General features: G+C 42.7%; 1 protein-coding gene across 4 annotated transcripts in view; it reads right to left on the reverse strand.

Annotated features, from left to right (window-relative positions):
• Positions 1-1,200: 1,200 nt before the first annotated feature.
• The window catches only part of DPP8 (dipeptidyl peptidase 8), a 62,339-nt gene continuing 47,079 nt past the window's right edge, over positions 1,201-16,460 (reverse strand). For 2 of the 4 annotated variants that reach the window (XM_073304357.2, XM_073304356.2), the window contains 9 exons: positions 15,244-15,396; positions 14,613-14,748; positions 13,872-13,961; positions 12,568-12,713; positions 11,729-11,875; positions 10,653-10,805; positions 8,066-8,208; positions 7,255-7,366; positions 1,201-6,316 (listed from right to left, as the gene is read on the reverse strand). In XM_073304357.2, the coding sequence (XP_073160458.1) occupies positions 6,194-6,316; positions 7,255-7,366; positions 8,066-8,208; positions 10,653-10,805; positions 11,729-11,875; positions 12,568-12,713; positions 13,872-13,961; positions 14,613-14,748; positions 15,244-15,396 (1,203 nt within the window). In that variant the 3' untranslated portion in view covers positions 1,201-6,193. The remainder of the gene's footprint in view (positions 6,317-7,254; positions 7,367-8,065; positions 8,209-10,652; positions 10,806-11,728; positions 11,876-12,567; positions 12,714-13,871; positions 13,962-14,612; positions 14,749-15,243; positions 15,397-16,460) is intronic. The other 2 variants (XR_013636454.1, XM_078854680.1) reach the window with 2 other exon arrangements.

Here is a 16,460-nt window from a genome sequence, read left to right on the forward strand (position 1 = left end):
CTGAGAGATTGGAGCAAGTAGACCTCCCCTGACCATCCAGAACACTGAAAGACTCTGCACAGTTGTTTCCAGGTTTTCAAGTGTTGAAAGGAGTTCTGAAGAGGGCCTATATTTGCTCCTTTCTCTCTGATCCCCAGCCAGTGACAGTATTGACATGTTGGGGAGGGTTCCAAGCTTCGTCAATGCATGTCCTTCCCTTCCCCTACAGATATACACGGCCACTGTGCAGTGGCCAGGGGAAAGGTTAACCCCAGAGACCAGGCAGCCCACAAATGCTCTAGGAGGTTCTGTGGGACATCACATTTTTGGTTGGCTTAGCCTCCGAAATGCTAAAGGGCGGGGAGGCCTTTCCTAAGGAAGGGAATGTTCTCCTCTTGCTGCACTGGTAATTACACCTTTCACTCTTTAACCTTAATAAGAATCTACCAAAATCCCCAGACATCAAGGGAAGACCTCAGAGAAGCTTGAACTATTTTGGCTACGCCCAAGCATAGTTCAGTGCAAGAACAGAAGCGAGGCGTCCCCTCAAGTCATGCACTTGCAAAGTGTAGCATGTCTTTTCCTATTGCTCCTTCTATGCCCTACAAGATCTGTCCCCAAATTCAAACCCCAGATATGCAGGCGCTTAGTGTACTAGGCACGCAAATTACAATCACTGGCTGTCACGCCTGTAGATCAGATTCTGCAGGATGCAGTCACATACAGTTACGCCTGCAAGACCAGAATCAGGCTCCAGCATGTCTTTCTGTTGGCCTTCAATGCCCACATTGGGCCAGATCCTGAGCTGATGTAAATCAGCATCGTACCACTGAGGCAATGGAACTGCGCCAGTTGACAACAGCTGTGGATCCGGCCCATTGTGTTTAACATGACTAATGAGGCACCTTACCCTGTGCTGCAGCACCAGCTGGTGGCTAGCAAGGGCTGTTAACGGCACAGAATCCATCGGCACAGGACAGCTGAATTCATTCCCTTTTTGTTCCAACAGAAAACGCTTTGTAGTTAATCCGAGCCCGTGCCAATCTTCCTATTTACATTGATTTACCTAGTTACAGACGAAGAAAAGAAAATCACTCGTATTTAACACACTCACACAGTTTACATCACTGCCACTCTCCCGGGTGGAATCGGAGTGTGGGGACTTAATTATACTCTTAAATAAACTCCACTAAGTCAAGAAAAGACAGTTAAAAATAGAAAAACATTTAGTTCAATTTATTTAGCAGCATCTTTATTGCAACAAAAAGGATTTGTAATAAAACGCGGCAAAACTAATGTTTCCACTTTACATGATTAAAAGCCATGTAACTAGAAATGGAGGGAAACCCATAAACCTACTGGCGTGAGACATGCAATTTTGTTAATACAAGTCAACGCTTAAACAGCAGGCACTTCATGTTCTAAAATTAAACACCTGAACTTCTACTGTGCAGAACATCAAAGTAAAAACCACAAAAAGACCTGTCCTTTCATAAGGGCAGCCCAAAGCACCCCGGAGGATACAGTACTTGTATTGACAGGGGTCTGGTAACTCAAGTAAATAGGCAATTCAAGGCAGTGTCCTAATCTGTCTGATTTCCCCCCACCTTGTTATTGCCCTCTCAATATTCAGTGTAATGCTAGCAGCAAAACATATTGCTCTCCACAGGGAACACACAGATCAGCAAGAAACACAATCAATTATTTTACTTTGACAGGTTAAGTCTCAGGACCCTATTTTGTCAGTAAATGTCACAGCTGGATTCTTTGATAGATGCAACACAACACTCATACACAGCTCTAAAGAGTTAAACCTTCAACGTGTCAAGCCCATCCGGAAAGTCTTTGCTAACACTAATCCCAAATACCCCTATTAGCAGGGAATACGTTTTCCATTTTACTATAATTAAGGTACTTTATTTTCAAAGCTTCACATCCTGATCAGAATTAATTGTTTCATTAATTAATATTGGGTAGTAAACTGAGTTTATAAAAATGAAGTAATTCTAGGTAATGAGTAAGATATATATTAATACAAATGATATACTTGGAAATGTGGAAAAAAATGCAGATCACTTGCCCCAATCTAAAATGTTCCCTGCCTTCCCCCTATTCTTTATTAAAAGGAAGATTTCCTGGCTTAAGTAATGGAAAGCACTTCAAAACATTATACCATAGAATCTGTCCCCACTGAGGCAAACCAAACACAATTCCAAACAATGAAAACAGACAAAAGATATGTACACTGGCATACCTATTCAACACCACTAGTCCCTCAGTTTTCGAAACCCAGCCTTTAATAAATGCTCTATCATTTTTCAGCAAACGTTAAACGTGGAATTTTAGTGGTCACAGGATTGGGTGGTAAGATGCAAAGATACCTGCTACCGTAGAAAAGAGATTTACACTCAACACTTCAGGCCCAATCTTGCTATCATATACCACAAGGTGTAGTGGTTATTGCTGAGAGTAACCCCGCTGAACTCAAGAGATATGTCTAAACAGGGATAAAAAACAAAAACTGTGGGCTCATTTGGCTCAGGCTCACAGTTCTAAAAATCTCTGTAGACGTTTGGGCTCAGGCTGGAGATCAAACGCTAGGACGCTCGACATCTACACAGCAATTTTTCAGCCACGGAGCCCAAGCCCCATGAGCCCGAGTCAGCTGACCTGGGCCAGCCGGGCGGGTTTTTTTATCCCTGTGTAGACATCCTCAGCTAGGGATTTATTTTGTGGGGCAAGGTGGTGATCTCTCCTCCATGGAATATTCTGTTCTTGGACTTTCTACCTAGGGAGCTCACTAGCCCTGCTTAAAATTTAAAGTAGCATTACCACTTGGCCATTTTTAAAGTAAGTCCACAAACAAAAACAATTTAAAATAAATCCAAATGTAAAACATCATGGGCAATTCTTCTTGGGTGAAAGTGCCCTCTCCCTAATCCAGAGATTTCTGGACTTGGATTTAGGCAATTCCAAGGATCCAAAATGCTGCAGCAACACTACCATCATACACAGTACTCCGGACAGATACTGTAGCATAGGAAGACTGGCTTACAGCTGGCAACAGATGCAGAATTGCTGATCTTAGATGTGGCTTGTCCCACCAAGACCAATCAGGATATAATATCCTTATCTAGTGAGCAGCATCTCCAGTTTTCAGAGTTACTGATGGACTCACATTTGGTATTTCACAAGGCAGTGCTCATTCCCTATGGACTTGATTGTGCCCCTTTGAAATCAACAGGAGTTTGGTCATTAACTTCAATGGGAGCTGGATCAGACCCCCTATGGGATATGCCTTTCATTACTGTTACATGTGGCAAGCATCCTTCGTACAGAACTACGAAATACTGATAGTAAATCCTTCCAGCATTTTCATAAGGAAAGAAAACATGGAGTTTTAAAGTGCCTGATAGCTAGCTGTAAAGGAAATTATTTTTGTAGAAAAGAAAACCATAATTTATGTTGCAAAATAAATAGAGTACATACTTGCTACTTTAATAGTTTTCTGATATATAAGATATATTTAAAATAAAGAGAGAATGCATTATTAAAAAGTTACATGTAAGCAATTTTATCATGTTCAGTGCTAAACCAAAATCTAGACTTGATTACCAGAATCCCATTTAATTCCTTCTTTGCTGTAAGCACTGTTCCATAGAGGCCATTTTGTACAAAAGAATCAATTTTTACTTCAGAATCATATACATTTATATTCAAGAGATAATCTCTGGAGGAAGAACAAAAATACACTCCCAAACACCAGTTAATTTAACATTGAACAAAATATAAACAACCTTGGAAAACGTGATACCATCCGTGTGTTATTTTATACATATAGGTATCTATGGACAGATACAGGGTATGGCTACACAGCAACAAAAGAACCTGCGGTGCAAGTCTGAGTCCAAAGCCTGAATGTCCGCACTGCTATTTTTAGCCTGCAGTGCAAGCCTGAGTCAGTTCACCTGGGCTGTTAGACTTGCTGCCCTGTGTTTTCTTTTGCTGTGCAGACATACCCATAGATATATGTATATATACTACAGCATAAATACATAAAGAACCAGGTGGGATACCATAGTAACAAATTTATAGTTTTTATACTACCTGGCGCATTGTTGTTCTTCAAGCTTATCAATGTACCAGCTTGTCTGTAAATACTAACTACAGCACATGTCATAGGATGGCTGAAAATGACGGCTTTTTCTGAATGGAATTCACTTCAGTTACAATAATTAGCTATTGTTGGTACAGCGAAGACAGTGTAGATATTGGGTTCCTTACATTCCCCCAGTGCCCCAAAATAAAAACCCATAAACCTATTTCCATATGCTGATGGTGTAAATTACAGGACTTAAAATACCATCAGTTCAATTCAAAATAATTGAGAGAGATCTGGAAAAAAACGGTATATGCTTATAGGAAGTGTGTTTGCTTTGACTACCTTTAGCATAAGGCAGTGGACCTGATTCTGCTGACTCTTACACAGCTCTGATATCCAGGTGATCCCAGTGGAGTTATTCCCAGTTAATACCAGTGTCAGGGCCTATTGCTTTAAATGTTAGGGTTCTAGGGTCTGCTGATCATTCATTCACCTAAAAAAGTTATTAAAGCACACTGCGACAATATTTGGGTATCTCAAGTAAGAACACAAGCCACAGGGCATCCAATTTTCAAAAGACGAAAAGAGAATCTTGCTCTGCTTCTCTCTCCGGAGCATCAAAATAGAAGGGGAAAAAGTTCTTGGCTTTTTAAAAGAAAGCACCTAAAAATTATGGGAAGTTAACACAGAAACCACAGGCAGAGGTGTCTGGTTTAAAACTAATAATTTGACTATGGAGTTCTAGTTTAAACAACATTTTGAAATTTAAAAGTGTTTTCAAACACTTCACGTTTTTCAGCCACGTCCAAAACCTCACTAGCAAAGAAAATCGTGCTTTAATGTGATTTTATACTGCAGGGTGCTAGCTTCCAGCAGCATTACCTTACGCAACATGGACAAGGGTTTCTCTCGGCGGACAGCATATGACCAGGCTACACTGCAGTGCTAGAGATGACTCAAGGAGTGATGGCGTCTATCTATATATACGGGAGCAGGGTGACTAGGACAATATACTTTCTCAGCACTGATGTGAGAATAATGCTAGAATAATGACAACAAAAAAATTTAATAAAACACAATTTGCATTGCTTCAATGTAGTGTTGATAGGCCCCCATCTTACCAACTCCCCAGTGGACACTTGTACTTGGGTGTTGGAATTTTAAAATCTTAGTGGGGGAATATTTATACACCGACCTGCTGAGATAGGAAAGTATTCTGAAAACAGCCCCAAAATGCACATTGGGTGAAAGTCCATGAGAATAGGCTGTATTGTTAAAATATGAGAAATATATAAAGTTTCAGCTGTTTGGCTTAAAACTAGTTTGCTTCTCAGCATACCCAAAGCTAACTTTTCTGTCCATGTTACTGTAAAATACATTTTTCACCTCCCTGTGTGAAATCAGGTACAAGCTGTTTATCACACTACAAAAGAAAAAAGCAGAAGATTTGTACTACACAGAGATGAGCTCACTGAAAAAACTGGCCTGATCTTAGTTAAAACCAAATTATAAACTTCTTCAGGGGGCAGCTAAAAGTTTTTCTTTTTAAAAATAATTATCCCCAACATCTGGTTATATGTCTAATATGCAACTAATTCCTAATGAGCCGGACATCCCTTGCACAAAACATAAACTATTACACATTACATTTTAAAATGGTATCAAAGTTGTAACCATCCAGCCAGATTTTTGCCATGACGTGAGTGAATCATCCAATATTACCTTGTTGTAAGAAACTGAGAAACACACTGTAAAAAAAAAAAAATACACCAATTAGACTCGCACAGCTCAATGTTTTCAGATGGTGAAGATATGGTGTTGTGGAAATGTGTTACCGAATTTTCAGCTTCTTCCCCAAAGAATTTGCATGGTACTGCTGCGTGCCACAGACATTTGATTTTATTTCCATTTTAAAATTATTAGGCCATTGTACTGTAGTTTCCTTGTATGGCACCTAGTTTACTTAAAAAAAAAAAAAGTCTGCGTGTGGGTGTGTGCGCGCGTGCATATGTGGCAGGCACCAAAATGCAATATTCTGTTCTATTTTCTCTACAGATCCGTTTCCTCGTTTGGTTAAACAGCCAGTGTATCAGAGTTCCACAGAGGTCACAATTACATTGCCTTCAGTGCAGCAATGTGGGAGCCAAGATTCTCTTGCAGATAGTGCAGCAGATGGAGTTCATAATGCTCTCCAGACTCAGGGACCCTTATACTGTGTCTCTCCTGAGGGTAAATCTAAAATATAAAATAAAGAGTAGTGAACACACATGCACACACAACTGGCTAACAGCAGCACTGAAACCAGCTACCTGACACAGGTCAATGATAGGCAAGTAGCTGTGTGAGAGATTAGAGAAGAATGTTTGATATAGAGCAGGGGTTCTCAGCCCTTTCCACATCCTGACCTCCATGTTACAATAGAGGGGGAGGGGGAAGGAGAGAGAGATTCAGCACCCCTCTCCCAAGCAGCAGTAAAGAAAGGGAGGGTAGATGCAACCCAGGATCTAGAGAACCCCATTTGCAGGGAAAAACCATTAGTCTCTATAGTAAAATGCTGGATCAATATATGACTTGAACATTTTTTGTTGCAGTAAAAAACAACAAATACAATTGTCCCCATCTCTCTGATGGAAGGGCGATGGGGAGAGAGGAAAAAGCTAGAAGCAGGTCGGTGTTGGGTATGTGTTTGGACTGCCTCCCCCAAGAGCAGGGCAGCAGGCTGAAAGGTCGAGCAGCATGGTTAGGGAATGCCTATGTTTTCTTCTTGGCACAGGGACTGAAACCCCAAAATCCCAGCACTCAAAGGAGAAGCTTCCCTTTTACAATATTCTTATTTATCCTTAAAACAGAACTTGGTGGGAAGAAACCTACAACTACTTCCTTCCTTTTCCAAATCCAAAGCGAGTGTAAACACAAATGAGTCCAAATGGCTAAACCAAATGTTAACATATTTTCAGCTCAAAATTAGTGTCAGGATGGGCAGTGAAGTGGAAAAAACATTCAGTTTTTAGAGCAAGCTCTTAATCCCCCAGTCTTGTCGTTAGATGTTTATGATCCACAACAGATGAAATACACTCCATGTGTTCCAGTCTGGGTTTCCTCAGCCCTAGCATAAACTCAAGCAGAGCTGAATCATTTTATATCCAGGTTCTCACAGTTTAGAAACCACTTACCTGTAAATCATATGGTTTTCCAGCCCTCACTAAAAAACTCAGCAATATACTTGTGTGTGCAAAGTGAACATTCTCATCCAAGAAACCATGCAACAGCAACAAACGGTGTGGTCTGAGAAAGGCAAGAGAAAAACATTTAGAATGCTTCCTGGAATTTTTCAGTCATTCTGCAAACTGTGCGAGTCCCTTACAAAAATATTAACCATAAAAACACACTCCTTTTGGTTTAAGCAAAACAAATGGCCCAATCCTGCAGACTGCTCTCCAGCAGGAATTCCACAGGTTCCAATGCCAGGCTTTCCTTCCCTGGGAGTTTTTTGCATATACAAATCAGGACTGGGCCTTATATTTGCATATCTACTTTAACCTCCCCAGAAACACTTGATGAGAGAGGATGCTAAAATTGGTTTATATGTGCTCAAATCGCCACTGGACACCAATTCTTTAGTAAGATTTTTGCATTCTAAACACATACAAATGGATATGTTCTTACATCTAGGATAAAGCATTTTTATCAAATATAACTTTTTGCCTAGTTCAATGCAGCTCAGACTGAAGAGCTAATTACATAATTGAAGTTATGTCTGCCATTTCTTTATGCATAAGAGATATTCTTTAATTACAGCCAGTATAAAATGGATTACTTGGAAGGGCCGTAATTAGGCAAATGTTCATTCAAGTTTATTTAGTGGTGGTTTAATACTGGCATTTATGGTTTCAGCATTTAATTACCAAGAACTAGGAGATAAAAATGTGGGTGTAGGTTTGAAGGTCACTGGTCGGGGGCGGGGAGAGGGGGAACTTAACTTACTCTGAAGGAAACTTCTCCGCCTGCACGGCCACTGATCCTAGATAATATCCCTGCTCGTTGTGATCAGGGTGTCCCATGTAACGCTCTGTGTAGCCGGTGTCATAGAATACCCACAGTGTGACTGGGGCTCCGGCAACGGCAACCTGGAAGTTCCAACAAGATCAGCAGCATAAAACAGGGATACAGGCAGCACATCTTACTGACAACGTCCAACCGTGATCTCCCAAAGGAGACACTTAACTCCCACGGATATTCATTGTGAACTCCAAAAAGAAACCAATGCAATGATAAAGCCTGCTCTGAACTGCATTGACAATAAGGTAACCAATCAAAAATAAAAAGCAATGACAATTAGCCAACACAAAGCAACAAAGCACCTTTTCAAACTTAAGTGACCTGCAAATGGGCGGCAGGGGGTGGGGTGGGGTAGGGGCGGTGGGTGAATGTCTCTCATCCTCCCTCTCACACACACAGGGCCAGGGACTCCGCTTGTATAACTCGCCATGACCCTACAACCATTTACACCAGCTAAGGCTCTGGCACCAAAAGCCTCTCTTTGGGTATGTCTACACCGGAAACTTCGAAGTGCTGTCGCGGGAGCGCTCCCATGGCTGCACTTTGAAGTGCGAGTGTGGTCACGCGCGAGTGCTGGGAGAGAGCTCTCCCAGCGCTCCTGGTGCTCCACCTCCACGAGGGAATTAGCTCCCAGCCCTCGGAGACTGTCTACACTAGCGCTTTAAAGTGCTCTGACTTGCTGCGCTCAGGGGGGTGATTTTTCACACCTCTGAGCCAGCAAGTTAGAGCGCTATAAAATGTAAGTGTAGACATACCCTTTGGCTTGGTCTACACGTACAAGTTTTATCACCATAGCTATGTCGGTTGGGGGGACGGAGGGACTGATCTTCTACTGACATTTTCATTGGGTTTATACCAGCTCCCCAAACCAGCATAAGAGGTACCAGGATAAGCACTTTTATACCTATATAACTGCATCCGCATTAGCTATACTGGAATGACCATACCAGCAAAACCCTCCCAGAGTAGAAAAGGACTTGCATTAGAAATTTAAACCCTGTTCATCCTTGAAGGCCCTTTGGATGAACAAGGGACTATACTGAAGAAGTGAAACCCGAGCGAGAGGGGAAGCAGTTATTATTGAGACCAGTGAAAGGTCTGGTTTTTCTCTGCAATACCTCTGTCCACCAAATGCCTGACAGATACCTGGAAGAAAAAGCTCTCCAGGATTTGACAACCCCAGGCTCTTCAGTTAAGGGCTGAGATAGCTACCACGCCACATGTCAGGATGCTCCAGGGAAGACCTCCAACAAAACCAGGAAAGAGACTTGACATTGCAAATATTTTTTGAAGGTAAAATAAATACTTTAAAGGTCTTTCAGGCCTGCTTTACACATTGCAATGAAGCAAAAAGAGCCACAAAGAACAAAATGCATGCTGTTAGTTTGAGATGACAATCAATAATTATAATTGTATTTTGCACTTCTTTAGCACCTTTCGTCTAAGAACCCTCTAATGCCTTGACTAGACACAGAAGCATCACTTTAACAATACCAGTATAAAGTGTATAACATCCCTAGGGCTTGGCTACACTTACATTTTATAGCGCTCTAACTTGCTGGCTCTGGGGTGTGAAAAAATCACCCCCGAGTGCAGCAAGTCAGAGCACTTTAAAGCGCTAGTGTAGACAGGCTCCGAGGGCTGGGAGCTAATTCCCTCGTGGAGGTGGAGCACCAGGAGCGCTGGGAGAGCTCTCTCCCAGCGCTCGCGTGCGACCACACTCGCACTTCAAAGCGCAGCCGTGGGAGCGCTCCTGCGACAGCACTTTGAAGTTTCCAGTGTAGCCATGCCCCCAGTGTGGGTACAGTTATCCCAGTACAAAGGTACTTTACACTAGCATAGCTAATCCTGTATTGGAAGGGGAATAACTGGCTATACCAGTATAACTGAGTCCACACTAGGAGATGCATTGGTATAACTATATCTGTTTAAAAAAAAAAAATCAAATCACACTGCAACCAACAGTTATACAGAGACAAAATCTATAAACAAACAAAGCCTAACTGCTTTGCAAACGCTAACTGACAATCACAATATGCTGTTGTATAGGAACATACCATCCTCGTATTACAGACAGTAAAACAAAATGACTTATTCAAGGTCACACACAGTCATATCCGTTTACTGTAATATGTCCTGAAACTCAGATTAAAAATATATGGTACCTTGAATTTGAAAGCAATAATTTTATAACGTAGTGAATATTGTCTATATTCAAAAAAATATTTAAGTACAAAAGCTTGAATTCAAATATTTTCAGCCCCATACCAGGTAGAAATGTACTCTGGAAATGGAAATTTACTTTGTGGTAACTTTGTTATATCCTATGCCCCTCCACTGTTTGTATCTTGGGATGCAATAAAAACCAGACTATTTTGCACATGCATAGCACTCACTGTTTACAGTTCAAAAATCTTTGTATCTACAAACACACGTGGGACATGGAGATATACTTTGATTAAGAAACATCCTTCCTGTGCCACAGAAATAAGCCCACGATACATTAACGTACCCTGAAGAGGTCTGACCTCTGCATTAATGCCATCAGAGACAGGTATCCTCCATAGGACCAGCCATGAATGCCAACTCGGTCTAAATCAATGAAGTCATACTGGGATGCTAAATACTGCAGCCCTTCCACTTGGTCATCAATTTCTATTTGACCCTGTTGGATAAAGATTTTTTTTTTTGTTAGTTCTTGACAAAAGTAAGATTCTCAGAGTTTCCAAAAAACAATCACCTTTGAATATTATGATTAATGATTTCTACTGCAGTACTACCTAGGAGCCCCATCCCAGGATTGGGCCCCCACTGGGCAAGGTGCTGCACAAACACAGAACCAAAGGATTGCTCCTTCCCCAGAGGGCATGTAAGGACACATTCCCTCCACCCCGCTCAGCTTCCTCAGGGGAAATGTTCACAGGTGTGGTGTTCTGGTCTGTGGTGTTCTTGTTTGTGGAAAGGGGACTTCCTTAACCTCAGAGACAAATTCCTCTACAATATCTAGGGCCAGATTCTGGCTCTGTGCATCAAACTGGCACAACTGCCCCCCTCAAAACACATGCACATCATCCCTGCAGAGCAACACAAAGATGGCACTTCCTTCCCCTCCATAGCTGGCTGAGCAGGTTTCCTCTACAAACAGGACCCTAGGAATCGCCATGCCCCTAGTGCAGCGATCCATTGTCTGTCTGAAGGTATCCCACCTTTGCATGGTCAGCAGGAGCGCGTTCAGAAATTCCACAATGGAAAGTTAGGGACTAACTCGCTCATGTCAGAGGTTGGCTTACAGCCAGTTAGATCCCTTATATATTTTATATCCTCTCTCACGATCCGTTTTCCTGCCCAGTTGCATACCAGCTGGATGTGTCCACCCCCCTCACAAGCCCAGGGAGTGGAAGGCTCTACAGTTTTGTGTAAGAAGCACACGAACCACTGCCAGAGTACTACGGCAAGCTAGCACATTAGCCTTCTTCTGTAGGATGACACACCAAGACTCGCTCCCCCCGGCTCCCCATCTGAAAGCCAAGGAGCAGGCTGCATTGCTCAGAACCACATTGGGACACTGGCATACATCCCACCACTTACCATTTTGTATTTAAAGGCCCCTTCAAACTTAAGCCCTCGGTGGCAGGATCCCCTGTTGTCAATTACAACAACTACGTAACCCAGCGAGGCCAGCGTGTTCAAGCGAAAATACTTGATTCCTTTAAACCGATTGTTCACCAGCTGCACCTGGAAATATTAACAGAGCAACATCAGATAGACCACTGGAAATAAGTGAAAGGGGCTACAAGCTATAGAACTGACTGCTCATCTCTTAATGAGATTCAGGATTGTTTGGTAATGTCCCCAGTGTCTCAGCTCAAGTTACGCACACACTGAATTCACCCCCTCATTGTGGGTGCTGCGACAAAGCCAGGAGCCCTGTCTTCGCACCTCTCTTTATGCACGTGTGCAGTGATACCGAGTTCTCCTCTGTAGGGATAAGGGCCAACCGGTTCTCCTCCCTTAGCCTGCCCAACGTCTTCCCCTTGAGACTCACAGATCAGGTTCAGTGCTGCTCAGCAGCCTTCCGAAATTCTACTCATCCCCCTCATCCAAGGAGAGTTTTTCCCTGCTCCCAGGTATATGAAATATTGGGTTTTCCAGGGCCCAGGTAAATCGGTTTGTGCCTGGGATGGTAAATCCTCATGGTGATTTGCAAGGCTGCAGTCCCACATTAGATTTATCCCTCCGACCGTACTACCTTGAAGACGGTGTGCATTTCTCCCCCACCAGTAAAATGAAGTTACAGAAAATGCTTTAAGTCCGTTTCATAGTCACTCAGGGTCAACCCCGGCCCCCCAGTCCCAGCTCAGGAACAGCAAGTACAAGAAACAAAAATTAGCAGGTATTTCTACCAGCCTCTATTACACTGCGCTCACCTGCGGCCCTCCATATATGAAGAGCACTGTGGGGTATTTCTTCCCAGGTTGTAGGTGGTGAGGTTTGTACATCATGCCATACAGTGTAAAGCCTGAGGAACTCTCAAAGGAGAAGATTTCCGGGGGAACATAGTCGGGAAGAGGACCTGCAGGCAGGCAAGAAGAAATGGGCCCATTTTAACAAGGACCTGATGGACAGAGGGAGCTCACAACCCTGCCCACACTACAGATGATGCCAGCGTGAGGCAGGATTGTTGTCATGTGTCTTATGGCCAGAAGGGACCATTGTGATCATCTAGTCTGACCTCCTGTATAGCACTGGCCATAGGATTTCCCTGGATTAATTCTTTTTTGAACTATAGCACATCTTTTAGAGAAACATCTAATCTTGATTTAAAAACTGTTATGAAGACTTCACTACAACCCTTAAGTAAATCATTCCGGTGGTTAATTACCCTCAATGTTAAAGATCTGTCCCCTATTTTTAGTCTAAATTTGTCTAGTTTCAATTCCCTGCCATTTGATCATGCTACACCTTTGTCCGCTAGATTGAAGAGTCCACTATAAGAGTTTTGTTCGTCATGTACATACATGTTTCTGGCATAGTTCTAATGCAATTTCTTCCAGGTCCCCCATGTCCCAAGAACTGTGTTAAAAAGTCACTGAGAGGAAGCTGGCACTACAGGAAGGAGGGGAAGGGGTTTAATTTTGTCTACAGCACACTTAACACTGGAATGTCTGCAACACGTAGGTCCAGTGCAGGTCCAAACCCTCACAGAGTTCAGGGATGTTTGGATCTGTGGGTTTTCATTAGGCCCATTACTAGCTAGTAAGGTTCTCATTCACAGAAAATGTTCTGAGTCAGGGATCCTGTGCTAGATGCATTCTAGGAAGGTTTCAACCCCAGCAGGGCCGGGGTGAACTCTTCAACTCTTTTTGGATGTCTACACTGCACTCTCAGAATGTGCTCGCCACTTGAGCTGACTTACTTGAGCTAGGTCTAAACAAGCTAGCTCGGGTCCCAGAACGGAGAAGCTGCAGCTGGACAAGACTCCCTTAACTGAGCTGATAATCTTCAAGCAAGAAACAAACTTAGCATAATTTTTCTGCAGGGGAGAGTGGGGCACTATTGGAATCACCTGCTTCTAAAATACATTTAAGATGATTATGAAACAGAGAAAACTTCCTGTGTTACGCAAAAAAAAAAAAAAAAAGTATGCATTCAGTCCATGTTCTCTATGAACAATTAGTTTTAACTCAGATCCCTAGGTGTTGTTCTGCCCTAGCCAGTTTCTTACAGTTACCTTGGCTAAGGCACTGTGGGTGAGGAGCGTCGGAGGCATGATCTGTGCGTCTGAGTCGGAACTGAGACTCCCCCTCCTGCACGCAGGCAGCTGGTAGAGAAGGAGCAGCTCAATGAAAGAAATCATCTTCTGACCAAAGTACAGCACATCGAGCCAAATTCAGCTGTCACATCAGCGTACGCTAAGAATCACTCCATTAGTCTCTCAGCATGGGCTCCGGATGGACAGCAGCGAAACAGCAGATTTTAACTCATCGCCTAAACGCCACTTGGCCATGCAGGTTGTTAACCAGCCCAGAAACTAATTATGCACATCATTATCTGCAACAAGCTCCAAAATAAAGAGCAGACTTTGGTCATCCACAAGGTACAAAACTTGCGGGGACGCCCCCTTCAAATCTAAGAGTTTTCTGAGTACACGTCCTATTAGCCCTGTACCCTTCAAATGGTTTGGAACAGCACTTACAAAACAACAAGTGTTTTGTTGATAAGGCCCAGCAATATATTCAAACTTATAACAGACTTGAATACTACGGCCAGCTACCCCCTCCAGACGCCAGCACAAAACCAAAGGCCGATCCAGCAATCCTTGCTCGTCATACATTCCCACAGGAGTAAGAGCACCATGATTTAGCCCATGAAGAGGAACACAGAGTACTGATGCTACAATAAACATGTAGCTAGGAGTCTTGTGATTGGGAATCTTTGAGGCAGAACTGTAAAGGAGAGCCGAAGCGATTACCTGCCGAATCTAGAATCGTGGCCCAGAATTCCTTCTTTCTGTGAGCAACATCATCTTCAGAACCAGTCAGCCTGTACAGTGACACACAGTGCGGGTTCTTCTGGTTACTGAATTTACTGATGAACATGTCACAGTCCTACACAGAGATGACAATATTTTCTTGAACAACACAGTGAAGAAACACGAGCCCAAAGCTCCTTTACTTGTGCACTTAGAGCTCTCTGAAGAAGCTCGGATCAAATAAAAATTAGGAGTCCCAGCTCTTGTGAGAGGGGAAATAGCCTTAGAAGCTGCAGTTTTACTCAGTTACAGGCAGCATAGTAGCCACTAGGATGTTAATATTCCAAATTTTCTGCCAGACACTGAAAAATGCACCTGCAAAATTAGCGGTGGCATTAGTCTATGTCTGCAAGTTGGCACTGATTCTTGCCATTCACCAGGTTGCACACCCAGAGGTCTGGTTTCTGCAGTTGCTAATATATGCCCCCATCCCTTCACTCACGGGTTTTATAACAGATTTAAAAAAAGCTGAAGCCAACTTCCATATATCTGAACACAGCTAGCGCAAGGTGTGACAAAAACCACCAAGCACAGCCCTTCCCTAGAAGAGGGTCCCTCGGAATACAGATACCTGACTAATGGAGCAGGCGTGAGAGTAGCTACGGTCCGTCAGTCGCTTCACCTCCCCAGGATTCTTGTAGCTAACGACATACAGGTGATGCTCTAAAGGGGAATCCTTTGTGCCTTCAAAATACACCAGTTTTTTTGCTTCATCCACGTGGATCTGCCAAAAAAAACAAACAAACCCCAAACACAACCTCAGTCTGTACCAGTCAAATCACTGAGCTATCCCCACAATGATGCCCAGGACTCTCCGTCCCCATTTCCCAAGGTGATTACAGTCCATTTAGAGCCCAGCAATGGACAGAGCTAGTTCAAATTAGCCCTTCCAATACACACAACTTTCCATTTGTCAACACTAAATTTCATTTGCTACCTTGCTACCTGGTTTCCCAGGTCTGTCAGGTCCCTCTGACCTTCCTTATTTTCTCTGGTCTTGATTATCCTAAATAATTCTGTGTCACCTGTAAATTTCTCCAATTCACTGTTCACTCCCTTTCCCATATTATTAATAAATATATTTCACAAACAGAAGCCCCAGCATGAAACCATGGGGGCACCTGTCTTTAAACCTTTTGCCATGGTACAAATTGACCATTTTTTCCTACTTTTTGACTATGTAACAGGAAACAGTTTCTGATCCATAACAGTTCATCTCTCACCCTATGACTACTTTGCTTCCTTAATAATCTCTTGGAAGGGCCTTTATCAAAGACCTTTTGAAGGTCCAAACAACTGTCAACTGGTTCTCTCTGATCTACTCTTTTATTGACACTCAAAGAATTCTAGTAATTCAGAGAATTGTTTTCTTTTACAGAAGCCAAGCTGGTTAGACCACTGATCATACTAATCCAGGTGTCCTGTAACTATTTTTAGTAATTATTGCAACCAATTTCCCTGGTGCTCAAGTAAAGCTGATTGACCTATAAAACCATGATCACCCCATGTATCTTTTTCAAAAACAGGCAAGACAATTGATAACCCCCCCACATCCTAGAGTACAGCTGCTGATTTTAATGAGCGGTTGTATATTTTTTCTTAGTGGCCCAGCCACCAATTGCAGCAAAAACTGTCTCCAAACTGAAATAGTTGTGTTACCAAGATTGCTGTCCCTTACATAAACTACAAGTATTTCAGCTCTACTCAACTCATTTCAATGTACTCACGCTTATGGTTTATTTTTTTTAGATAACAGAGAAACATGGTCAGACCTGAGTAGCCACAGAC

This window comes from Lepidochelys kempii, chromosome 10 (assembly GCF_965140285.1).
Source record: "Lepidochelys kempii isolate rLepKem1 chromosome 10, rLepKem1.hap1, whole genome shotgun sequence".
Lineage (NCBI taxonomy): Eukaryota > Metazoa > Chordata > Testudines > Cheloniidae > Lepidochelys > Lepidochelys kempii.